General features: G+C 50.9%; 1 protein-coding gene across 10 annotated transcripts in view; it reads right to left on the bottom strand.

Moving 5' to 3' along the window:
* PRRC2B (proline rich coiled-coil 2B) overlaps positions 1–25,203 on the bottom strand; it is an 85,883-nt gene that overhangs the window by 34,798 nt on the left and 25,882 nt on the right. For 9 of the 10 annotated variants that reach the window (XR_008549618.1, XM_037492896.2, XM_037492893.2 and 6 more), the window contains exons 2-10: positions 22,089–22,258; positions 21,166–21,343; positions 17,259–17,361; positions 12,304–12,376; positions 8,487–8,630; positions 6,664–6,905; positions 6,091–6,212; positions 5,529–5,671; positions 390–480 (exon numbers count right to left, since the gene is read on the bottom strand). Coding sequence is in view for 9 of the 10 variants with exons in the window: in XM_037492896.2 (XP_037348793.1) it covers positions 390–480; positions 5,529–5,671; positions 6,091–6,212; positions 6,664–6,905; positions 8,487–8,630; positions 12,304–12,376; positions 17,259–17,361; positions 21,166–21,343; positions 22,089–22,203 (1,211 nt within the window). In the remaining variant the exon portion in view is untranslated. Of the gene's footprint in view, positions 1–389; positions 481–5,528; positions 5,672–6,090; positions 6,213–6,663; positions 6,906–8,486; positions 8,631–12,303; positions 12,377–17,258; positions 17,362–21,165; positions 21,344–22,088; positions 22,259–25,203 lie in introns of those variants that run through there. The other variant, XM_037492899.2, reaches the window with a different exon arrangement.

Consider the following 25,203-nt stretch of genomic DNA (forward strand, 5'->3'; position numbering starts at 1 on the left):
AGAGGAGGAGGTGGTGTCAGGAGGAGGTGGTTGGAGAACCCTCAATCTAAGGTTGCCTTGGTTCCAGCTAATCCAAGACAGCCAAGTCCAAAATGCATATGCCGCAAGAAACATGGTCTCTACGACACGTGGGTAAGTGCTGGCACAGCGGGTCAAGACTGCACACTCAGCCAGCCATGACCGGCGCAAATCCCGGCTCCGTTCCTGAACAGCAGTCCTCACCTGCTATTGTCCGCTCACCTGCAAAATGCAAACCTGTGTGTCCCTGTGAAGCTGCTGGGACAACTAGGAAGTGCACAAGCACGGTGACGCTCATGACAGTGCCGGTAAGCAGCAATGCATCAGTGCCCCGTAAGTGGAACCATGCCCAGACAGGATGGGATCCTTACCATGCTGGTCTGCCATCCTTCACCACTTCTTCCTCCTCTTCGTCATCACTGAACTTCAGTTTCTCGGAATAGTCCACTTCCTCATGAAGGCCTGCAGCAGAGGAGCGGAGGGAGGGGAAAAGTGAGAGCCTCACTAGTGCTCACAGCGCTACGGCAGAGCTGCTCCAGGAAGGAAGACCGCCGACCCAGCTGAGGAGCAAAGCCACCCCAGCCGCCAGAATACACACTGCAGAGAAAAGCCAAGGGCACGTCTGGCTTCTGGCAACAGCAATGGAGGCTTCCACAGAGGACGACTCGTAAGTCATGACCAAATAATTAAAATTAGAAGGGGCAGGAGTGCGCAGAATCAAGAGCATAAGGGAGAGGGGTCCACCCCAGCAATCCACCAATGAACTCTGACGAATTAGCATTATGCCTCAGGACACGCCCAACCCCAAGCAGCACAGGTGGCAAGCAGTGTCACCACCTGTGGCAAGTCCGCAGAATGAAACAGTATTTGGCCATAAAAAAACACTGACACCTGCTACAACACAATGCACCTTGGAAACATTAGGCTAAGTGAGAGAAGGCAGACATGAAAGGCCACAAATTCTACTGTCATTCCATTTCTGTGAAGTGTCCAGAGTATGCAAACCTGAGAAGAAAGCAGGTTACTGCCCCAGCGGGTGTGACTACTAATGGGCATGGGGTTGCTACAGCAGTTGATGCAGTGGTGATGGATAAACAAATGCGTGAGTATGATAAAAATCAGTGGACTGTTGGCTTTGAAAGGTGAATTTTAGGTCAGATGAAAATCTGTCATGTGAATCAAATCTTTTTAAAGGAGAATGACAACAAAGATTCCAACCCAATTAAAAGGCAGAGCTGGACTGGGAGGAAAAGCAAGTGCAGCTACATCCTGCCCGCTAGAGAATCACTTTGAATCTAAGTACAAACGAGCCTAAAGAAAAATGACGGGGGGAAGCCACGAACACACTGAATAATTAAAGCTAGAGCCATGACATTTATATAGGACAAAAGAGACTCTAGGACGAGAAGCTTTGCTAGAAACAAAGGACATCTGCAGATAACACAAAGGGCCAGAGAGCCACGAAAACTAGAAACATGCATGTGCCTAAAAAAGCCTTCAAACAGAAGCAAGCACCAATAGCATTAAAGAAACAGACAAATCCACACTACAGTGGAGTGTAACACCTCATTTCCAGTACCTGCCAGGACTAGACAAAAAGACCAGGAAGTGTGAGGCAGGATCTGAAGGACGCTGTGAAGAACCTTGACCAAGGACATCACTCACACGAGTTGTCCAACAGTGGTAGGACAAGTCTCTTCAAATGCACCTGGAATACTCACTCAGACAGACCACATCCTGGTCATAAAACAAGTCTCAATAAGTTGCAGAAAACTGAAATCACATTAGTGGAGTTGCTGACTATAAAGTTCCATAAACATCTAGAAAGCCTCAAAATTAAAATGAACAGATCAATGAAATAGAAAACACTCAAGCAATGGAGAGAATTAAAGCAAAAAGCTGTCTCTTTTTGTAAAGATTAATAAAACTAAAAAGCCCTTGGCAGAAGTGGACAAGAAAAAAAATATGAAATTACCAGGAATGAACAAGGGTCTACACTACAGATCCCACAGAAGTCGAAAGAGAAAGCAGTGTTATCAAAGTCCTTAGTAAGTTCAACAATTCAAGAAAAATTTAACAAATTCCCTGAAAAACACAATTTAGCAAAAACAGACACAAAACAATAATATAGGTAATCTGAACAGCTCCATAACTAATCCAAATAATTAAATTTATTATCAAAGATGCCTCCAAAAAGACAACTCCAAGGCCAAATTGCTTCACTGGGAAATTTATATATTCATTTAGGAATTAACATGAATTTTGCAGAAACTCTTTCAGAAAGTAGAGAAAGATGATTTTCTAGTCACCTGAGCCCACAGCATAACCTGTTATCATAACTCAAGACAGACATTAAAAGGAAATTACAGACCAATGTCTGTCATGAACAGACACCAAGAATCTTAGTAAAATGTCAGCAAACTGAACCTAGGTATACAAAAAGGTGGGCCTCATCCTACAAAAGTAGTTGGTTTAGCTAAAAACAAAAAATACCAAATCAATACAATCCACCTGATTGCCAAAATAAAGAAAAGAAATCATATGGTCCTAGTGGCAAGAGAATTAACAAAAGTCAATACCCGTTCATGATTTAAAAAAAAACATTCAGGCCCCCCCCACCCCCACCCCCCCGGTGGCGCAGTGGTTGAGCGCTGGGTTGCGAGGCTGCCCGCGGCCTCTGTGGCGCCGGTTCGATCCCCGGCTGCTCCCCGGCCACCGGAGGAGGGTCCCACATGGCGCGCGGACCTCTCCTGCCGCCCGCTGCTCTCCTCAGCAGTGTGCTTCGGTCCTTCTGCCTGCTCTGCTCCCCGCTCTGGCTCTGGTGAGTTCTCTCGCCCTCCCGCGCTTCTGACTGTACCCATTGCATGTATAAACAAACAAACAAATAAATAAATAAAAAACATGCCTCTATTTAAAAAAAAAAAAAAATTCAGCAAACTTAGAAACAGGAAGGATCCTCCTCAATGTGCTAAAGAGCCACCCCTGAATGACCACAGTTGTCGTCACACATAACGCTGAAGCACTAAGCACTCTCTCCCTAAGGTCAGGTATGTGAACCAACATTGTGCTGGAAATATCACGGTGCAATAAGGCAAAAATAAAAAGCACAGACTCTGAAAAGGAAGACATAAAACTGTTCCTCTTTCTAGGTGGCATGCTGGCTTATATAGAAAACACTCAGAAATCAACAAAATGAGTAAAAACTACTACACACACTCAGCAAAGCAGTACAAGAGCAGTACACAAAGGTCAACTTTATTTTAATACAATAAACATCAAACATTTGAAAAATGAGATTTTTAAATACCGTTAATAATATTACCAAAATACACAAACTTCTTACAAATAAAGTGAACAAGAAATGTTTAAAACCTCAACAGGGTCTCCCTGGTAGCTCAGGGGTTAAAGACAGCACTATCAAGCTATCACCAGCCACTGCAGCACAAGTTCAAGCCCCGCGGCTGGCCAGGGAGCTACCCACAGGGCGCAGCAGACCTCTCCTGTCTCGCCCACTGCTCCCCTCAGCAGTGTATTTCAGTAGATCTGTCTGTTCTGCTCCCCACTTTATCTCTGGTCAATCCTCTCACACATACCCTCCGCCCGTACCTCTGGCCTACACCCCAGTTCTTTTATGCATAAATAAGTATTTTTTAAAAAATTAAAATAAAACCTCAACAATGAAAACTATAAACAGTGCAGAGAAATAAAAGATTGAATCAAGAGATTCTCCAGGTTCCCAGATGGGTCAAAACTAAGATATTATTCATCCAGAAATAAATTTAAAATAATCCTAAGGAAAACGCCTCCAGACTTTTGGAAAACAACATCAGATTTCAAATTCATAGGAAATGAAAGGGACTTAGTCCAACAGTCTTGAAGAAGGACAAAGGTGAAAAGCTCACACAACCAAAATTAAAAGCAGCGGAAAACTCCCAGTGTGGTGCTGACACAGGCGACTGAGTCAACAGAACAAACAGGCCCAGGATAAGATTCATGCTTACATGGTTGAGGGACTTCTGATAAAGGTGGTAAAAAATTCAACAGGAAAGTTTTGTCAATAAATGAAACGCATCCACTAGATATCCTTCTGGGGGGGGAAAAAAAAAAAATCAAACCTCATCTCCTGGCCTATGCCACACACAAAAATTCAACATGGATTGCAGGCCCAAAAATAAAAGTTTAAATCATTAAAAATAGGGCCCCCCTGGTGGCATAAGGGGTTAAGACACAACCTGTGAGGCTGTCGGCAGCCTCTGCAGCATGAGTTCGATTCCCAACCGGCCAGGGAGCTACCCACATGGCCCAACAGACCTCTCCTGTCTCCCCGCTGCTCCCCTGGAGCAGTATTTCAGTAGATCTGCCTGTTCTGCTCCCCACTCTGTCTCTGGTGAGTCCTCTCACCCCCCACCACACCTCTGGTCTGTACCCCAGCTCTTATATGCATAAATAAATCTTTAAAAAAATCATTAAAAATAAATAAAACTATCAGCATAAGGGGCTATCTTTGCCACGGCGGGGGGGTGGGGGGGTGGGGAGAAGATTTTTTTTTTTTGGACAGGCTGGAAATGTAATAACCATAAAACCCACAAAACTAAAAACTTTTGCTTATCAAACATAAAGCAAAAAAAAAAAGTAGACACAGGGAAACACTCCTGAGCGCTAAGTCACCAGGGGCTGTGTCCATGAGCTTGCAGCCTGCCACCGAGTTAAAGAGTAAAAAAAAGACCTACAGGGCCAAATAGCACACGAAAATGTGCTCAACATCGTTAGTCATCAGCAAAATGTGAATCAGGCGCCCTGAGCTACCACCACACGCCCACCAGCACAGCTAAAGCTAAAGACGACATGCAAACACTGTGGCTTTCAGGGCCCTGCTGGGAGCCCAAGGCCCAGCACCTGGGGCCCTTCAGCACAGCCCCTCCACGGGCTGCGCTCCACGCCCAGCTGTTCACAGAAGCACGACAGCTTCACCACCGACTATAAGCAGCTGCGTGTGCCTCCCAACCTCAAACCTGACCAAGCCCGGCCCGCAGGGCCCTCTGCCTCTGCAGTGCCCAGGAGGCTGGTCCTGGGCACCACTTATCAAAGGGGACACTGATCCCCAAGCCTGGGGGCTTCCTGAGGTGGTAGAGGCAACGTTCTCCATCTGGACGGAGCTGGGAAAGGTGGTACGCAAGCAACTCTAGTAGTCAAAGTTGTAAAATGAAGAGAGCTGCCTTCCAGTGTCACAACCATTACTCGAAAATACACAGGAATCGCAGAAGAGCCAGGAGGGTGGAACTGTGCTCACTGAGGCTGTTGTGACTCTCTCATCATGAAAAGCACCTCTGAGAAATAAACGTCTCCCCGGCTCTAAAAAGACAGGGCCAGACCCCCCGGCAGCGGCCCCCGTGCCCACACCGGCCGGCCTGGCTCCTCCTGCCTGGTTGGTGGAGGGGGTAGGCGCACACTACAGACCTGCCTTTCTCTCTGAACCCCAGGTGTGAGTCCCGGGAAACCCCAGCACCCACCAGCCCAGCCATCGTCGGCATCGGTGTCCAGGTCATCGAGGCCCTTCAGGTTTTCCGCGTTGACGATGGTGGGCCGGGGCGCCCGCTCCACCAGCTGCCTCAGCGGCCGGACGGGGCGAGTCGTGCCCAGCCTGCTCTCTTTCCTGATGAGAGAGTGAAGAGTAAAGTGTACCGATGGAAACAAAACCAAACACTTTTGCAAACAGTAAGTCCTACAATTGCAAAGGTTCAAGGCTGCAGCTAATATTTAAGTCACCCCCTTTGAAAAGAAATTCACATGAATAAATACAGCCCAAAGGGACGTTTCCCCTCATTCTGCAGCCTCGCGTGCTCAGTGCTAATGGCAGGGGTGGCAGCAATAGGTATGGACCAGAACTTCAATTCTGCCAGCACCTTAAAATCAGAGCCATTCTCTGGTCCAGGCCCAAGTCCCCGCCCCCCGCACTGGGGCTGAGCTGCAGTCAGGATACCCCGAGTGGCTTCCTCCACAAGCCCATCCTCTCACCCGGCATCACCACCAGGGGGAACCTCTGGTGTGTAACTGTAAGTGCAACAGCCTTACCCATCCTGATCATTCATCTGGAACTGTCTAAAAGGAACTCGGGGTTCAAGACGGAGCTGAGGAAGGGGGAAGGACCCTCGTTCCACTGGACCCTGGTTCTCTGGTGACTGTGGTGAGCACATCTGAAACATAACACCAACGAACAGGATTTTCTAGCAATGACCCAGACTCTTGCGTTCTACTTGCATCATTATTTGTTTGGAGCTGGAAAATGTTAAAAAATCCAACAGGCAAGTCCTGGGGTTTCCCAATTAATCCTACCACCATCTCCCCCCATTTCCTTCCTGCCATCAATAAGCAAATCTGGAGACCTGGTCTGGGGGCATACCTGCCTCTCCTTTCTCCAAAGAACCAAGGCTAAGATAATATCCACATCACCAGGAAAAGAAGTCAAAGGCACTTGAGATTTGAAAAGGGGGCGAGAAAACAAAAAACTAATGGAAACCTCCAAAGTAGGGATCAGGGCACAGAGTGAAGAACCCAAGGTGGACATTCACCCACTTGAAGCAGGTTCCTGCTGGACCTGAACAATCCAACTTCACGGGGGAAAAAATGCACACTCTGAAGACTTACAAAAGCAGGAAGCATGTCATGGTATGTAGGTGGGTGGTATACATTTCCCATGAACTGTGACGCCCCTTTTCGGACAGGCTGAGCCGGGCGTAGAGAGGGGTCCTTAGAATCGCTGGTACATGTCGAGGAGGGGGCTCCGTCTCCCGCACTCGAGTTCCTGCTGCCCAGCTCAGTTGGGGAGGCGCTCAGAGACGTGGCAGAAATTATGTTTCGCCCACCGCCCTCCCTCCAGCTTGTCACATCTGGAAATTGAAAGGGGGCAAAAGGGGAAAGAGGAGGAGGGAGGATGGATTGTATGAGGTTCTGAAGGTTAAGGGAACCCCCTCATCATTCACCAAAAAAATAAAAAATAAATAAATAAAAAAAACAGTGACAAGTCGCTTGGTCAAAGTCTGGTGGGGAAGGCGGGGCATGTGGCCAATGAGTATGAGCTTGCGGGGTGGGGGAGGGGCATGGTGGTGTCTAATTGTAAGAAAAACACAAAATAAGGGCCACTCAGAGAGAAGGCACGTACAAGCAAGACTGGGTCTTCTTCCTCGGTTGGTGGGATCCAATATGCCCACAGATCTAAGACCCCACAGAAATCAAGTGAGCCCAAGCGGGCTCAGCCCATGGGCGGCCCTGTGCTCGGAACGAGCCACAGAAAAGCAGAGTGAGCTCCTGGCACTGGCAAACTCAACAAGATACCTGAGCCTAAGATGAAGGAGGGCTGCTGCCCCTCCCCCAGGGCGTGGGAGGGTCTGGGTCCCCGCTCCAGCAGCGGTCAGCTGAGGGCCCTCCAGCAGGTCAGGTGAAAACCCACTGACCTGCCTGTCCTCCCCCTGCTAAATGCAGCAAGAGCTGGTGGAAACGCAGCCCAGGGAAATAACAGGCGAACCAGAGACCCAGTCAGCTTTAGGCCAGGAGTGGGGACACGGAAGACTGCCTAGTGCGTGGCCTGGAAGAGGAGAGTCAGGACAGAGGCCCCACACCAGGTCTCTCCCAGTTTTTCAGCCCCCGCCATGGGACATGGGCCGCCCTGGGGTTACTCCGGGGACCCTCTGCTTCGCTATCTTTTCAGATGAGGAGATGGAATTGAACCCAGGAATTCCTTTAGTCCTACATTTTTAGAATCCTACCAAGCAGTTCACCTTGATTAATCCCAGAAAGCGTCAATTCTTGGCCTGATAATTCCATTACTGTTTGGACCAGGGCAGATAATGGACCAAATAAACAGGCCACTGTGGGTAGCAAAGTGCTGCCCAGTGGGCCCCTTGCTCTCAGGCAGCCGCTCTGCCTCTGGACATCAATCAAGACAGGCAGCAAAGTCCCTCAAGGAAACAAGAAACGGTTCAGAGTCCCCGACTAGAACAGAAACCAGCAACACCTCACCTCGGGCCACCTGAGCTCTCCAAGAATAGCCCGTTTCCAGCAAGTGCCGCTCCACAGCCCGCTGACCCTGCACCCTGCAGCCAGACCCCAGGGGAGAGCCCATAGAGAACAGTGTGGGGCTGGCTCCCTAACAAACCCCAGGAAGCATCAGAAAACAGATTCTAACTTGGCTGGGGGTGGGAGACTGGACATCAGACTTCAACACATGCCCCCAGGGGGCTGACAGCACTCAGGGCTGGTCTAGAAAACAAGTTCCTGAACTAGGGACCAAGTGAGTGTGCCAGGGCTATCTGAGCACAGCAGAAGGAGCACCCCAAGGAGACCCTTCCTGCCCAGCCCAGGGGGCGACACCGAGCTCTCCAGGCAGCAGCCTGCACCTGGCAGCTGTGGCTCTGAGACCCTGTGAGAGGGCCACGCAGGAGCCCGCAACCCGAGCACACAAGCCCACTTACTCTGAGGGCGGAGGCTTGGTCCTGGCCCATACGACAGATCTAAGACGCCCTTTTCTTTGCCAGCCTTGTCCTGCCCTCCAGCTGCTTTCAGCGTCGGAAATTCCTCGGGAGAGAAGGATAGTAGTCGGCTTGAGCCCCTTAAACCTGTCAGGAAAACAAAAAAAAATTATAGACCAAGTGCACCACCGCTGGCAGGTGCCCTGCCTCACCAACTCCGCACAGCGAGGGCTGCGCTGTCTGAGGGAGCGCACGGCGAGAGTGGTCTGCACCAGTGCTTTGTGCTGGCAGAAAAGCACTTGGTGCCCAAAGGTGACATGGACAGGCTGGAGGCAGGCAGCACCAGTTCCCTTGCCAACCAACCCATAGGAGCAGAAAGATGGTTGCAAAAGGATGATGAGAGCAACGCTGTCCCACCCCAGACCCCTCAGCTCCTAGGAGGAAGGAGGGCGGTCCTTCTGGAAGCCCTGAGGACGCAGTCTTCTGGGAAATCTGCCCAAGGACATCAACTACTCTCAAGTGGAGAGCAGAAGGGGCTCCCCAAGGCCAAGGAAACTAAATGACTAAATACTGCATATGTCTGTCCTTCCATTTTACCGTTCCTACCAAGCTCCTTAAGTCCTACAAGGCCAAACATCTCACTCTGTGGCCCCAGGAACAGTGTCCCGCAGGGCTTGGATCCACTCCCAAGCACTATGAACCCCACTAGAGAAGTCTTTCCTTTGCTCTTCTTATCACTCACAGCACTGGCCACAGGGAACCTGCAACGGCGCTTAGGAGGCAGGGGTCATGACAAATGGGGTCTGTCAGGGTCCAGTGTGGGATTGGGTTCCTGGAGCTGGTGGACGCAACGTGTCCAGGGCTAAATGAACTTAAAGAAGTGGCATCACGCAACGCAACAGCCGACCATGATGGGCCCTGCTCCCTAGGACTGCAAAGCCACTGACACATGGACCTCTTAACTAAAGCTATGCCAGGAAGAGGCAGTGGGGATGAGCGCAGACGGATGGTCAGCACGGAGGATGCAGCTCTGCAGGCGACTGTCACTGTCAAAGAACTGTGCTGGCAAGAACCAAAGTTACATTCTAAAAGTATGGCAGGAGGGCCTCTCTGGTGGCGCAGGTGGTTGAGCGCAGCGCTGTGAAGCAGTCTGCAGCCTCTGCAGTGCCAGTTCGATCCCTGCCAGCCTCGGAGCAACCCACATGGTGAGCAGACCTCTCCTGTCTCGCCCGCTGCTCCCCTCAGCAGTGTATTTCAGTCAGTCTGCCTGTTCTGTTCCCTGCTCTGTCTCTGGTGAGTCTCTCACCCTCCCGCACATCTGGCCTGTACCGCAGTTCTTGTATAAAAAAATAAATTTAAAAAATAATAAAAGTATGGCAGGGGCCTCCCTGGTGGCCTAGGAGTTAGTTTCAGTGCTATCACTGCTGCAGCCTGAGTTTGATCTGTGGCCAGGGAGCTACCCACACGGCGTAGCAGACCTCTCCTGTCTCCCCGCTGCTCCCCTCAGCAGTGTTTCAGTCAGTCTGCCTGTTCTGTTCCCCACTCTGTCTCTGGGGAGTCCTCTCACCCCTGCACCCCAGTTTTTCTATGCTAAACAAAAAAGAGTATGACAAGTTACTGAAGCAAAATACGTACATAGAGAGAGAAAACATCCAGGACTCTCTGCCTCAACCGTCATGAAGGTATTGCTATCAGCATGAATTGACTTCTCCATCACAGACAAGAGGATAAAGGGCACAACTCAAAATCTGAGACCCAAGTACTGGATTTCCTGAGTTTTCCATGTTCTCTAGCCTTCACCCAATAATCCCTCATGCCAAGGATTTTCTGTCATGAACAACTGAAGCAGAAAACTCAGGGCCATCTGCTAAGGCCCCAGGTCAACACCACTGGCCAGTGGCGCTGCCGGCATCTGCACCCCAGGCCATGAGCCTGCCTGCCCCATGGCACAGGCCTACTTGGCCTGTTCTGGGTGAAACAGAGCAAGCAGCCCAGTACACATGCAGAGCCCATCAGCTCAGGACGTGTGCTCTTTGATCCCGAAGAGTCATGAAAACATTTGGGGCAACACCCCCCAAACCCCCAAAGCTCCAGTAGTACCACAGACCTGTGACTCCAGCACAGGAGGGAACCCCAGGCTGATGCCCAGCCTGCCCGGCCTCTCCTGAGGTCACTGGGTGCCCCCAACCCCAACTCCCAGGCAAGGGGTCACATTTAGAGTACTACGTGGTGTTTCACAATTACTTCCTGTATCAACTTTGATCAGTAACACAATCATAAGGTTCAAAAGTAAAAAGCTGCAAAAAGGTACAAGCTGAAGCTCCCTCTCGAGTGTGACCGCATGTGCTCACTTCTAACACCCTCAAAAGAAAACAAGTAGTTTTCTCTTTTGCTCCCTCTCTCTTATGTTTCCTCCTAGAGATTTTATGTTAATGCACAGACGTCTTTTCTTCACCTGAGGCTGCGCAAAAGGGGATGCTCTACACCCTATCCTGACCTTCGTCTGCGAACAGAGTCTGGAGTGCTCACTGAGCAGAGGGAACTGGCCTCACCCCGGCGGCCAAACAGCATGTCACCAAAGCACAGCCTGACAGCGCCCTGCATGCTCACGCCCAGTCCTGACCACAGTGCCGTGATGAGTGAGCTTGTCCGCTTGTCACCTCACACCGAGCAAGCACCTTTATAGGGACTTCCTCACAGGGGCACTGCCGGGGCAAAGATGTGGGTGCTAGGCAAGGCCCTCCAGGGGGCCTCTGCTTTACACTAGGTTTGCTTTTCTTTTAGTCCTTTTTAAATAAAGATCAATACGATTTACTTAAAAAAAAAAAAAACTAACAGAAATGCAGACTCTAGAAGCTGAAGTGCAGCGCCAAAGCCCAGCCTCTCCTCAGACTGCCACAACCCAGCCAAAGGTACCGAACTGCCCACCGCTGCCCCAACCCCACCACAGCAGCCTCCAAATGAGCTCCCCACCCAGCAGGAGCTGGACTCCGGGTGCACTTGCTGAAGTGTGGTTCCACTCAACCCAGGTGTCTAGGTGGGGCGAGGGGCAAGAAAAGTGGCATATGCAGGTGTTTCTCTAATAAAAGCTACAAAGCTAAAATCTGGGGAAGCCACAGCAGCAGGGAATGCAGAGGGTAAGAGTGACCCAGGCTGGGCGTACAGGGCGGGAGAGGCAGCGAGTGCTGCTCCGAGGAAGGAGGTACACGGTGCAGCACGGACAGAGCTGAGCTGCAAGCATGCCAGAAAGGTCGTGCTCACACTGAAAAATTAGATGCATTTGTGTAGAAAAACCCAGATTTGGGGTTCTTTCAAAAACACCCACTGACCCTGAACCCAAGGGGCACCTGGGGTCAGGACCCTGTACTGCACCTTGGGATACTAGCTGAAGCCACCGTTCAGCCTCCTCTCAGAACTGTGGTCCCCAGGCTTGGCTCATCCTCCCTCAGCTGAGGCAGCGTGGAGCCCAGACACAAGGGCTTCCAAGTGAGGCCCGTGCGAGAGCCTTCACGCTAACACCACCACACAGCACCCTCCTGGGGGTCCAAGAGAGAGGACGAAGACTCTGCGGGCGACACTGCCAGCCGCCCAGGCTCCTCTTCCACCTCGAGAGCCATGCCCTCAGCAGTGACAGTCAGCGGGAGTCCAAGAGCGGGCGTCCCCACAGAACCAGCACCTCCACCACCTCCACCACCGGCGCAAAAGCCAGAGCGCCACAGAGCAGCAGCTCTTCAGGAAGAGATTTCCACAAAACTTTCAGCCACAGGCTGCCCAGAACCACACACACGACCCAGAGAGGTGGCCCCTGCCAAACACTTACCACCTTCGTGTCCTGCTGGCTTTCCATTCAGCTGTGCCCATGACTTTGGTCCACCTGGCACTGAATTTGTATTCTGAAAGAAAGTGAGGAAAGAGCTCATTCAGTCGGCAGTCATTACCTGGACCTGCTGGAGGAGACGCCGCAGCCCACCGCGGAGGGCCAGAGCCTGGTTAGGTTCTCACCTGCGGCCGGCACCAACCCACGAGCATCCACACAGCTGCAGCCCCCCGCCCCAGGCCCAAGTCACTCAGCGACAGAGCCAAAACACAACCCTCATCCACCTGCAAGCTGTAGTCCAGAACATTCTGTCAGGTTGCCTCTGAGTGGCCACACAGAGTTACTTTGGGGTCTTCCCAAAGACAAAGATCAAACCCAATTCTCTCTAAAACCGTGCCACTGCTCACAGGAGTCCACACAGCAAAGCCACCCCCACCCCCACCGCCCTCATGCAAGCATGACTCCCAAGCCAAGGCCATCCCATCCCCTGACTCAGACACGCCTGCTCAGCCTCAGTCCTCTGGGCTTGTTGTACCAAGAGCTCACTGTGGATGAAGTATGGGGCTGGGCACGTCTGCTGGCTAAATCCTCCCATATCCTGGGAAAGCGCTGGTCATCCCCAGGGAGGGTCAGAAAGTAGTAACAAGTCCCAGCAGAGGCAAGGAAAGACCTTGGCCCCACCCTGCAGATATCCAAAGCTCCTCTGGGCTCCCAACCCCTGGTCCACCTGCCTTTTTCCACAAGAGTCAAGCTGAAGGCTAAGAAGAAGAACGACAGAAAGCTGCCAAGCGCCAAGTTTCAGGACAGGAGCCAGATCAAGCAGTGACCCTTCTCCACCACCCCCTTCCAGTCCACACCACTGCATGCAGGCACCACACTGACCGCCTCTGGCCTTCAGTGCATTGCTGGCCAAGTTAGACAACCACTTCTCTCGCAAAGAGTTGCCTTGGAACGCTCACGGGTCCCCCACCCCACACCACGTGAGGCTCATGCCAGCTACTTCTTAGGACAATGCTGCCTGGGCCAGGCGTGCCCTCAGAGGAGCTGGCCTCTGTGCCTAGCAGGATGCAGGAGCACTGGGAGTCTCAGCTCTTCCACACCTGCTGCCATCCCACATGCTGGTCTCTGCAGCCACAGGGACCCTCACCCACAGGCACTAAGCTAAAGAGAACATGACAGGGCAGGGCACCCCAGCAACAGGACTGCTCTCACTCTGAAGTCAGGGGCAAGCATCCGAGAAATCTTCTCGCCACTTTGGCACGTGAGAGACAACTTAATTGCCAAAAAAGAGCCAGGCCTGGGGCAGAGTGGCCAGGTGCTGGCCCCTGGCCGGGCTTTCCTCCCTGACCACACAGTCCCCACAGGGCCTTCTCGGCAGGTGCCCAAAGCCGGTCCCACGCATTCTTCAGCAGTGGGGTCCAGACAGAAGGGCTTTTCGGTTTTGGGTTTTTTTTTTCAGGCGTAAGTACTTTCAAGAAGCTCCAAAGGTGAGTGTGGTACACAGCCACACTCTCAGTTTCAAATTCTGGGGAACACATAGATGAGACTCTCTGGACTCTAGTCAAAAGGTCCCAGCAGACTTAGGCCATGGATACGGAGTCCCCCGTGACACAAGTGTCTTTTCCTCCTTAATTCCAAAGATACAGTTCAATGCTGGGCAAGGGAGAGCGTCCTTCTGGAAAAGTCATAGAATTTCCCCATAGGTGAGGGATGGCATCTCAGACTTCATTGCCCAGGGAGAGAAAAAAAAAAATATGGTAGTTCACCAAACATTCAGAGATGAATTAGTGCCTATCCTTCACAAACTCTTCCAAAAAATTGAGAAGGAAGGGACAATACCAAACACGTTCTATGAAGCCAACATTACACTAATACCAAAACCGAACAAGGACAACACAAAAAAGGAAAACTACAGGCCAATCTCCCTAATGAACACTGATGCAAAAATCCTCAATAAAATTTTAGCCATCAGAATCCAACAATGTATCCATAAGATAATTCACCACGACCAAGTAGGATTCATTCCAGGGGCACAAGGATGGTTTAACATCCGAAAATCAATCAACGTTATCCAACACATCAACAAAAAGAAATATAAAAACCATATGATAATATCAATAGATGCTGAGAAAGCTTTCGACAAAGTGCAACACCCATTCATGATAAAAGCCCTTGAAATTCTTGGGATACAAGGAACATACCTCAACATCATAAAGGCCATCTATGACAAGCCAACAGCCAGTATCATTCTCAATGGTGAAAAGCTGAAAGCAATTCCATTAAGATCTGGAACAAGACAAGGATGTCCACTCTCACCACTGCTTTTCAATATAATACTGGAAGTCCTAGCCAGGGCAATAAGACAAGAGAAAGACATCCAAGGAATCCAAATAGGAAAAGAAGAAGTCAAACTATCACTATTTGCAGACGATATGATATTATACATAGAGAACCCCAAAAACTCCACAGAAAAGCTAATTCAACTCATCAATCAGTTCAGTAAAGTGGCAGGATACAAAATCAACACGCAAAAGTCAGTAGCCTTCCTATACACAAACAATAAATCTGAAGAAGAAGAAATCAAAAAAAACATCCCTTTTGTTATTGAAACAAAAAAAATCAAATATTTGGGAATCAATCTAACAAAAGAGGTAAAGGACCTATACAAAGAAAACTATAAAACACTGTTAAAAGAAATAGAAGAAGACACAAAGAAATGGAGAGACATCCCCTGCTCGTGGATTGGAAGAATAAACATTATTAAAATGGCCATCCTTCCAAAAGCAATATACAGATTCAATGCTATTCCAATCAAAATTTCAATGTCATTCTTCAAAGAAATAGAACAATTATTGATGAAATTCATATGGAATCACAAAAAACCCCGAATAGCCAAAGCTCTCCTGAAAAAAAAAGAAGGGAATGGAGGCATTACACTCCCAGACTTCAAACTCTACTACAAAGCCATAATCATCAAAACTGCATGGTATTGGAACAAGAACAGACATACAGACCAATGGAATCGAATAGAAAATCCAGAAATAAACCCACAGATTTATGGTCAACTAATCTTTGACAAAGGAGCAAAGACTATGCATTGGAGCAAAGAAAGTTTGTTCAATAAATGGTGCTGGGAAAACTGGGTCGCTACATGCAAAAGAATGAAGCTTGACCACTACCTCACACCATACACAAAAATCAACTCAAAATGGATTAAAGAACTAGACATAAGACCTGAAACCATAAAATATATAGAAGGAAATATAGGCGAAACACTACGTGATTTGCACATCAAAGACATCTTTACAAACACATCACCCAAAGCAGTGATAGTGAAGGCAAAGATAAACAGCTGGGACTACATCAAATTAAAGAGCTTCTGCACAGCAAAAGAGACAATAACAAAAACAAAGAGAAACCCAATCCAGTCAAAAAATGGGCAGAAGAGCTAAAAAGAAACTTCTCTCAAGAGGAAATGCAAATGGCCAACAGGCATATGAAAAAATGTTCAACATCACTTGCCATCAGGGAAATGCAAATCAAAACTACCATGAGATACCATCTTACACCAGTGAGAATGGCACATATTAAAAAAACTAGCAACAACAAATGCTGGCGAGGGTGTGGAGAAAAAGGAACTCTTCTACACTGTTGGTGGGAGTGCAAACTGGTCCAACCACTGTGGAAAGCTGTGTGGAGATTTCTGGACCTACTAAACATAGAGCTTCCATATGATCCAGCAATTCCACTCCTAGGTATTTACCCAAAGGACACAGAAACATCAATTCCAAAGAACACCTGCACCCCTATGTTTATAGCAGCACTGTTTACAATAGCTAAGCTTTGGAAACAACCCAAATGCCCAAAAATAGATGACTGGATCAAAAAGATGTGGTCCATATATACCATGGAATATTACTCAGCATTCAAAAAAGATAAACACATGCAATTTGCAGCAACATGGATGGCGCTGGAAGGGATCATGCTCAGCGAAATAAGCCAAAAAGAAAAAGAAAAATACCGGATGGTCTCACTCATAGCAGGAATCTAGAAAACTTAAATAAGGGACCAGGAAAACAAATAACTATAAGAAAGTGAAAATCAAAATCAACAAAAAACTATGAACCAGAGACACTTTTAGGGGGGGGGGCGGGAGGGGAGGGATTGGGGTCAGAATGGGGGGGCTGCAATTGTATGGGGAATACAACAATAAAATTTATTATTTAAAAAAAAAAAAAAAAAAAAAATATGGTAGTTCAAGTTGCCTTCAAGAGCACAGGTAAGTACTAGGTGTCTATGTCTGAATACCTGTGTCTTCAAGACACAGACTTCTCATCGGGATTTTTAACTGCAGCGAAGTACATCCTCCTGCTGATCACTGTCAGCCAGACAGACTCGTCAGATGGAATACAGTGTGAGCCGCTGCTGGGCTGACTCGTGACTTGCTGTTTAGAAAATGATTTTAAATGCATCAACAGATACAGGATTAAGCTCAATATTTCCCCAAGTGTGTGATCAGGCATTCAGCTAAAGGCTTCCGCGCACCCATGGGCGTGTGGGACATGGGGAACACCATCCACGGTGCCCTCCTCCTCTTCAGAGCGACACCTTAGGTGCGAGCGCGCTAAAGACACTCAAGTGCCACGGAGAGGAGCGGCCTCATCTGCTCTTCCGGACGCGCGAGCATGGAGCCCTCTGTGGCCAGAGACTATTCTCAGGGCACTCATTTCCACGGTGTACCTTCAAGGGGAGCCCTGATCCGGCCCTGGGCTCACCCAAGAGGCCTCACATCAAGGACACCAGCGAGGTGTATGCTCTCTTCTGCACGGGACCCTTCTCCAAGCGCTGCAGAGGAAGCCGCTTCACCCTGGCCATGACAACTCCCCGAGTCTCCAGAGAACGCAGGTCACACACCGCCACCCTCCTCAGGCCTTAGGGCCCGGGTCCCCAGCACCTACCTCCTGGCTGATTGACTGCGTCGGCTTCTGCAAATTGGAGACAGATTTCTGCAAACCCGGCTGCGGCAGCGACTCCGGCGGCTGTGAGACCGTCGCACTGGAACTAGACAAGACAGGACACGCAGAGGGTCAGACACGACACAGGTCAGGCCCACGCAGTCAGGGGCAAGCATCCGAGATGCTTGTTGGAAGCAAGACCTGCATGGGCCAGTGAAAATGCTCCCCCCCCAGGGGACACACACGCTGGCAAAGGCTAATGAGAAACCAAGCACATCTGAGTCTGTTCAGGGACACCTCACAGGACAGAATGGTCCTCGGCCTTCTCGCAGAGTCTCCTGTCTGAAACTCTGATCACTCGCAATAAACCATGATGTGATGGAGGACTGCTACTGCAGGGCAGGGGTTCTGAACCCACAGTCCAGGAGCTTGCAGCCACGTGGGCCTGACTGCTTAAAACACAGGCAGATTTCTCTTACCTGCATAGACGTTCACAGTAAAAATAAATATGCATAGATATATGACACAGAATCCATGAGGATCTTCTCCTCTCGAGGGATTTCCATCCGATCTTTGCATCTATATAATAGTGCATTTTCAACACGTACCCAGGGCTGAAGCCAAAGGCTGTTACGGGGTCGCCCCCTGGAGGGGGATGCAGGTGACAAGGACTAGCCCAGCTGAAACACGCCCGGACAAAAAGAATCCGTGGGTGGAGACTCAGATAGGAAATATAAGGGGACTTGCAGGGCAGCCCACAGGATCAGCCATCCCAGCCCCCACCACGCCCATCTTCCAGAAGGCTGTGCGGGCCTCCGAAGGACGTGGAGAGGCTTCCAGCAGCCAACTTCAGAGGAGAAAAGTTGAGGCTTTGCAGGTAGCCAAGCGACTAAAACCGTCCCCGGCTTTGCTGCTGTTACAGCCGGAGGGGAAGGCAAAGCTGGGCACCTCCCTGAGTGGCATGAGCGTGGCTGCTTGTTGGGCCGTTCGGCTGCTGCAGCTGCTGTTTTGTGCTGCTTGTCTGACATCTCAGCAGCTCCGCTGAGCATCTCCTGTTGCGTCTTCTGCTGTAGTTGTGAGTTGGATCCCGGTCTACTGTCTGGCTGCCAGGGGCTCCAGGCCCCCACTGGGGGGAAGACGCCATTTTGGGAGCACAGCCTTTTGTTCAGGATACTTACTTCGGGTCTTCTGTGGTGGGAAGACGCCATCTTAGACACCTTTGTTTAGGACTTCAAAACACTGGCCACTTGTGGCCTTTAGGGACTCTAGTTTTCCCTTGTTTGTTAAAAAAGACCCATAACTGGGCCTCCCCAGTGGCGCAGTGGTTGAGCGCTGAGTTGAGAAGATGTCCGCAGCCTCTGCAGCGCTGGTTCTATCCCCCGCTGCTCCCCACCCACCGGAGGAGGAGGGTCCCACATGGTGCGCAGACCTCTCCTGCCGCCCGCTGCTCCCCTCAGCAGTGTACTTCGGTCCTTCCGCCTGCTCTGCCCCCCGCTCTGGCTCTGGTGAATTCTCTCACCCTCCCACGCTTCTGACTGTACCCAGTGCATGTATAAATAAATAAATAAATAAATATTAAAAAAAAAAAAAAGACCCATAACTGCTGTTCCCTGAGCCTGACTGGTCTTGCAATTGTGAACAAGGCAAAGAACTCAGACAGTGACCGGTAAACTATGTGGACACTGTGCTCGCCCAGTTTTAGTGCCCCTTATTGCCCAGTATCAAACATAAGCAGGGACACGCCAAGCGCACAATTCCGTGACTCCTGACTTACAAGCATCACAGCTTTTTGTGGTGAAGCACTGAGTCTCCCAACTTCTTGCACCAACACAGCACAGCTGGGCAGGCATGGGCTATCAGTATCCAGGGTTTCCTTCCATGACAGCTAATCTGCAGCGAGCATGTCTGTGTACATATCCCAGACACTTTTGTGTAAGTTCTTAGAAATAAAATTGCTCAATGAGATATTTTGAAGTTCAAAAGATATTCCCAGATTGCCCTCAAAAAGGTGGTGTCATCAGTCAGTTAGTTCACTCTCTTTCAAGGGGTTTCTGCTGTCTCCACAGCTTTCCGGCTCTCCTGCCATTCAACCTTCCACCCCACAGGACTCAAGGGTGTGTCCACTTGGCCAGAATCAGCCCGGTGCCAGATGCTGGTATGCAGTGAAGCAAATCTTTGTACCCAAACATGGCCCTGCCAGGGTCTACCAGGTGAGGCCTTCATCCTCCTCACATCGCAATCCGTTTGTGCTAGAAGCTCCAGGTAGGACCACTCTGTTCTCCAAATCAGCACTGAGTCCAAATTTGTGGCTCATGCTCCGCCACCTCCCTGACACTCTGGGGGGGGAATGGCCAGGATGAAGAGACCCAGGCCCGGTGCTGCCTGCTTAATTAACACCTGCTCCCCTCCTCCCTGGAAGAAATGCAGCCTGACTAGGCTCCTGCAGCTGCCTGACCCTTTCCAGGCCAATGCCAGTAATACTGGATAAAGGACGGGGGCTAGGCTTTGTCCTCACTCTAGAACTTTCAGTAGCAGAGGCTTTTCAATCCTACACCAAAATGCGTAGTACCCATTCCATCACCAAGTTTATAGTGTCTGCCACATGAGTAGGACAACAGCTGACATCTGCCGGAACTCCCCCGGGACCCAGCTCTGTGCATGTCCTGACTGGTGTTACCACATCTATTAACCGCTCCTGGAGCCAACCACAATTCTAACTTCGCAGGCCACAATGAAGCTCCCAGAAAGCTCCTCAACGGCACGGCTGGAAATCACACACATACCTGCCCCACTCCGAAAGCATGCTGTGCATCAGCCGGCACCATCCTAGGGCAAACTGTTAGAAAAATGGGCTAAATGCTTTCAAGACTCTTTTTGACCATCTGACCAAATCACCTGCTAACTCGGCACACTGTCCAAAGGATCTACAGGCAAGTGTTACCAACATCACCATGGCCACTTGCAGGGGCAAGAAAGGGCCTTAGCTAGCAAGCTATTCCCTGGGTTCCCTTACCTCCTGGATCCCAGGCATCAGCAGTCAGGCCACAAGGGGTGCAGGGGCAATGAGGTGCATGAGGAGGGGATGTCTGATTTCATTCCCCACCAGGGAAACACCAGGGGCTGGTTTCTGCCCACTGGCCTTAGCAAGACCCTGTCCCTCCTTAGGCCCCAGCACAAATCCCAAATCCTCCTTCCTGGACAAGCCTGTTATCTGGCTGGAGCCCATCAGAGAAGACCAGTGGAGAGAGACGCAGGCTCAAGGCCTGAGGCAGCACCCGGTTTGGGCACCCACGCAGAGGAGGAGCCCTATCACACAGCAAGAGCCTCCGCCAGGGAGGGAAGTTTCTCTAAGGCTGCCCTGGGAGCCACAGTCCACCTCCTGGGGCTTGCCCTGTGGCAGAGGGCAAGACCCAGGGGCACTGTACCCCAGCCCTGGATAAAGAGGCTCCCATGTGCATTTCCTTCATGACTGGGTCTATTTGGAGTCTCAAACTAGGGGCAAGGGGAAGCAAGGGAGGTGCTGCTGGGCCCCTGGGTGGGAGGGCTGCTTTCTCCTGACCCAGAACCCGGCGCCCAGGGACCAGCACCAGACCAAGCTGCTCAAGCACTAGCACCGTCCACCTCGGTTCTTGTAGGAACTGGCTCTGAGTCACTGCATAAGCTTCTCTGGGGTGACGTGGCCTCCCTAATAAGCCACCAGGGGCACTGGTCACAGGAGACACACACCCACAGACATGCTGCTGCATCGGCTCCAAAATCAGGGGGAAAATGAGGGCAAGGAGCAAGAAACAAGCAGCAGGAGTCAGGGTGAAAGCAGCTGCTTTGGCATCTCCTCTGCTCTCCGAGGCTGCCTCTGCTGAAGGAAGGGCTGGGACAACCTAGAAGCCCCCACTGCCTCCTCTGTGCTCACCTCTTTGGGTCTTGCTGGTCCTGCTTGTTTGCCCATCCCGTCCCGTCCTTGGGTACTATCACGATGTTGGGGTCGTTTCCTTTGTTTTCCGACTTCAAGCTTGGCAGGTTTGCGGGCGGCGGCATCCGCCGGGCTGTGGCAACTTTCCCAAGACTCTGTAAGCCATGTCGAGGAATAACTGCAGAAGAGGGGGCGGAAACGCAGCGCCAGAGGAGTCATGGAGGCAAGGGGCCGCCTCACTTGGCTGCTCTCACTCTGCTAACGACAGATGCCACCCAACACAACAGCAGGGCAGAGGCGCCCAGAAAAACAGGGCGTGGTCATCCCTCTGGTCACTCTCTAGGCTCCTCACCAAGGACTAGAGAGACAGGAGCTGCTGAAACTGCAGAGGCTCCAGAAGGGCTCAGCAAGCTCATGGTGGGGTGAGGAGCCAGGCCCAGCAACTTCCATCCTACTTGGCCACCACCTCTCGGGGGGCATTACCTACGGGGCAGCCTCTACCTGGGCCCAAGCCACTCTGCGTGGGGCCCAACAGAGCCCTCTGTAGATAGTATCCAGGGGATTCTCCCACCGAGTTCCAGGGTACAGGAACCACGAAACCTAAAAAGCACAACTATCGCTAACTGAGTTCCATTCTACCCATCAGGCTGAAACCATCCATGGTTTCAATAAGGCAAACAGGGAATTCACCCCACTTCAGCCCAGTCAGGACATTCCAGCCCTGAAATCAGTCCTCAAATCGAAGCAGAAGGTGACTCTGCGTCCCCAGACTTCTGGATAGCAGCTCATGCCCAAAGACTGGGGTGCACGGACCACATCCTTCTGACCAGGTGAGGACTCAGGATTTCCATGGCCCTTGAGCTAGAAAGTCCATGTGAGCCCCTGGAGAAGCATCAAGAATTGGCTCCCAGCCCGGTTCTTACCTGAGGATCTGATCACGTCTACTGACTTTCCTTTATACTTATCAAACAGGCTGAGCGTCGAGTACTTGCTTTTCCCATCCTTGCCCTTGGCTAGTTGCCCCAAACGATCGGACATTGCGATGAAATGTCATCTAGTAAGAAAATTTTTCTCGGCACCACTCCTGATCTGCCTTTGAAATGGAGGAAGAAAGTGTCACCCAAAATACTAAAAACGCACACAATTCAACAATAGTGAGACAACCAACTGATAAATGGGCAGCAGCTCTGAACAGTCAATACACCAGGAGGACTTCGCGAAGCCCAGGAGACATATGGAAGACATGTTCATTGCTGTTTCCAACGAGGGAGAGGCCCACGGGATAAACCCACACTACCCTCTCAAACCCGTGACAAGGGCTGGAGGGGTGCGGAGGAGCAGTGCCCCCCAACCCCCCACCCCCGTCGTGGGAATGTAAACCAGTGCAGCCATTTTGGAAAGCTACTGGAATTTACCTTAAAAAACTAAAAATGGGACCTCCCTGGTGGTCTAGGGGTTAAATCTCAACACTACTCTGAGAGGCATGAGGCCCATCCCAGGTCAGGGAGCTACCCACACGGCGCGGCAGACCTCTCCTGTCTCTCCACTGCTCCCCTCAGCAGTGGATTTCACTACCTCCACCTGTCCTACTCCCCACTCCATCTCTGGTGAATCCTCTGACCGCCCTGCACCTCTGGCCTGCACCCAAGCTCTTGTATGCATAAATAAATAAAATAAAAAATCTTAACAATAAAGGAGTAATTCTTAAAAAAAAAAAAAAACTTAAAAGTAGAAATACCTACAACCCAGCAATCCCCTCATCCACCCAAAGACTGTGACATCACCAGCTCAGAAACGATGCGCTGCTCTGTTTACTGCAACGCTGTTTACAGCAGCTGGGACACACGGCCTACCACGGGATGGGACACTTCTCAGCCACAGGGAAGTGGCAAGTGGAGGAAATGTGAGGGAGTTATGTGAAATAAAGCAAATCAAAATGACAAAAATATGGGCCAGTTCTATGCAGACAGTTTGACAAAGTAAAACACAAGAACCAGCAGACATTAATAAACAGCGTGTGAAGAGCGGGGAGAGAGAGGGCCAAAGGGCCATCAGGGACGGAGGAGAGGGTGTCAATCCCCCAGAAGATCTGGAAAGAACCTATGGCGCTGGTGGGAGTGCAGACTGGCCCAACCACCATGGGAAGCTGTGCAGCGGTTCCTCAAACTACTAAAAATGGAACTTCCATAGGATCCAGCAATTCCACTCCAAGGTATCTACGCAAAGGACTCAAAAACATTCATTCAAAAAGACACCTGCACCCCGAGAGCACAAGAGCCAGTGCAGCCCCAGCCGCCCGCTGGTGAGAACTCCCACTGGCCTTGCACTCGAGTAACTCCAGGCCAGGGACAGCGCGGGGAGAGGGGAGACAAAGAGCCCCCGCTCTGACAGCCCGGACCATGCATGGAACACCCAAAGAGGACGGGCCGACGAAGGGAGGAGACGTCTACACCAGGAGGCTGCTCATCGCGAGGACAAACAAAATCAAAGCGAAGGGAAGGCAGCAAAGGCAGCAAGTCATACGAGGACAACCCGGAGTGCGCGCTTTGCAAAATAAACCACCACCAGCGAGAAAACATCTGCTGAGGCCCGAGCAGGGCTCTCCCGGAGAGCAGCACGGAGCGGGGAGCCGGGCGCCGCCCCCCACCCCCACGAGGAGAGACTCTCAGGGGAGACAACCCATTACTCTGACATGTATTCTCTTACATCGCTGTTCTCCACTCGGGTGTGGTCCCCACGGTCCCCCCACAGCACCCTGAGCCTCCTAGTCCCTCGTGCTCTTCCCTCCCCTCCTTGGATCCTTCTCCCGGCCCCTCCTTTCCTGTTGGCTTCAAGTCTACGGTCGGCCTGCAGGCAAGACAACCAATTTTAATTTTCCGCAGGCGGCTACCCGTCTATCAGTGCTGTTGTCACGGACCCAGCCCTTCGTTCACTCAAACACCGACAAAGGACCCAAAGAGTCAGCCGGCACTCGTGCTTCACCCCCACCGTGGCTGCACGTTCTAAGCTTGATCGTGAAAAAAGAAACTTGTATAATGACATTACATCCCACGGAATCATGTATGAAAAAAAAAGCTAGAGCACAGATTCTGGCGTGCGGTCAGGATGTCCTGAGCGGCAAAACGGAGGTGACTATGAAAACATTCACAAATACCAGGCTCTTGACAGACGCTGCAGCAGCCAGGCTGCCACCCCACCCCACTCCAGAGCCACGCAGGCCAGAAGGGATACTGGGGCAGTATTCTGCACCCCCAGTGGTATTTTAAGATGAAATTCTGTATACCGTGATCCAAGACCCGAAAGATAAGCAGTAAACTGAGCCCAAAAAATGTCAGATGGGAGATGCTTACCCCTCGTGCGACCAAGTGGCAGCAGGAAGGTGGTCAACCAAGGCTGCTCTTACACAAAACGGGCCTTAGCCCACCCTCTCGGTCACTGCTGGGTCCTGACTGATGGCCCACACCTGCCGTCACAGGCCCGCGCAGGCACAGAAGCCCACTGTCTGGCTCAGAGCGGGATGGCGAGGGCGCATGAGAGCGGCTGCCCCCCTCCAGGGACTGCTGCTTTCTTCCCCACAGCATGTCAGCCATGCTGGCTGGACACGAACCCCCTCCCTCCCTCCCAGACCCCACACTAGCGGGTTGAAGAACTGAACAGCAGACACGCCCACAAGTGCTCAAGGCTCCCAAGGGCCCCCTGAAGGGGCAGACGCCGCCCGAGGCAAGGCAGCAGGGATCAGGGACAGCAAAGGGGCCCAGTGCACCCGAGGGCCCCACCACACACCCTTTATCTTCAACCTCCTGCCAAGGCTGCTTGGGGAGTTCTTCTGTCCAACCCTGCAAAGGCATGACTGTGACAGCTTCCTTCCACCTGGACTGTGAGTCCAAATAAGGACCGGGCCTATCTGCATCAGGAAGACCAGCACTGAACAGGTTCTCAAATCTAAACCAACTTACAATTCCGTGTTAAGATTAGGTATCTTAAATCTAATTTTAAACATTTCTACCAAATCAAACCAAAATGAAAAGACATCCTTTC

The sequence above is a fragment of the Talpa occidentalis genome, unplaced genomic scaffold, assembly GCF_014898055.3.
Source record: "Talpa occidentalis isolate TD23 unplaced genomic scaffold, MPIMG_talOcc4v2.1 talOcc4.7, whole genome shotgun sequence".
Classification (NCBI taxonomy): domain Eukaryota; kingdom Metazoa; phylum Chordata; class Mammalia; order Eulipotyphla; family Talpidae; genus Talpa; species Talpa occidentalis.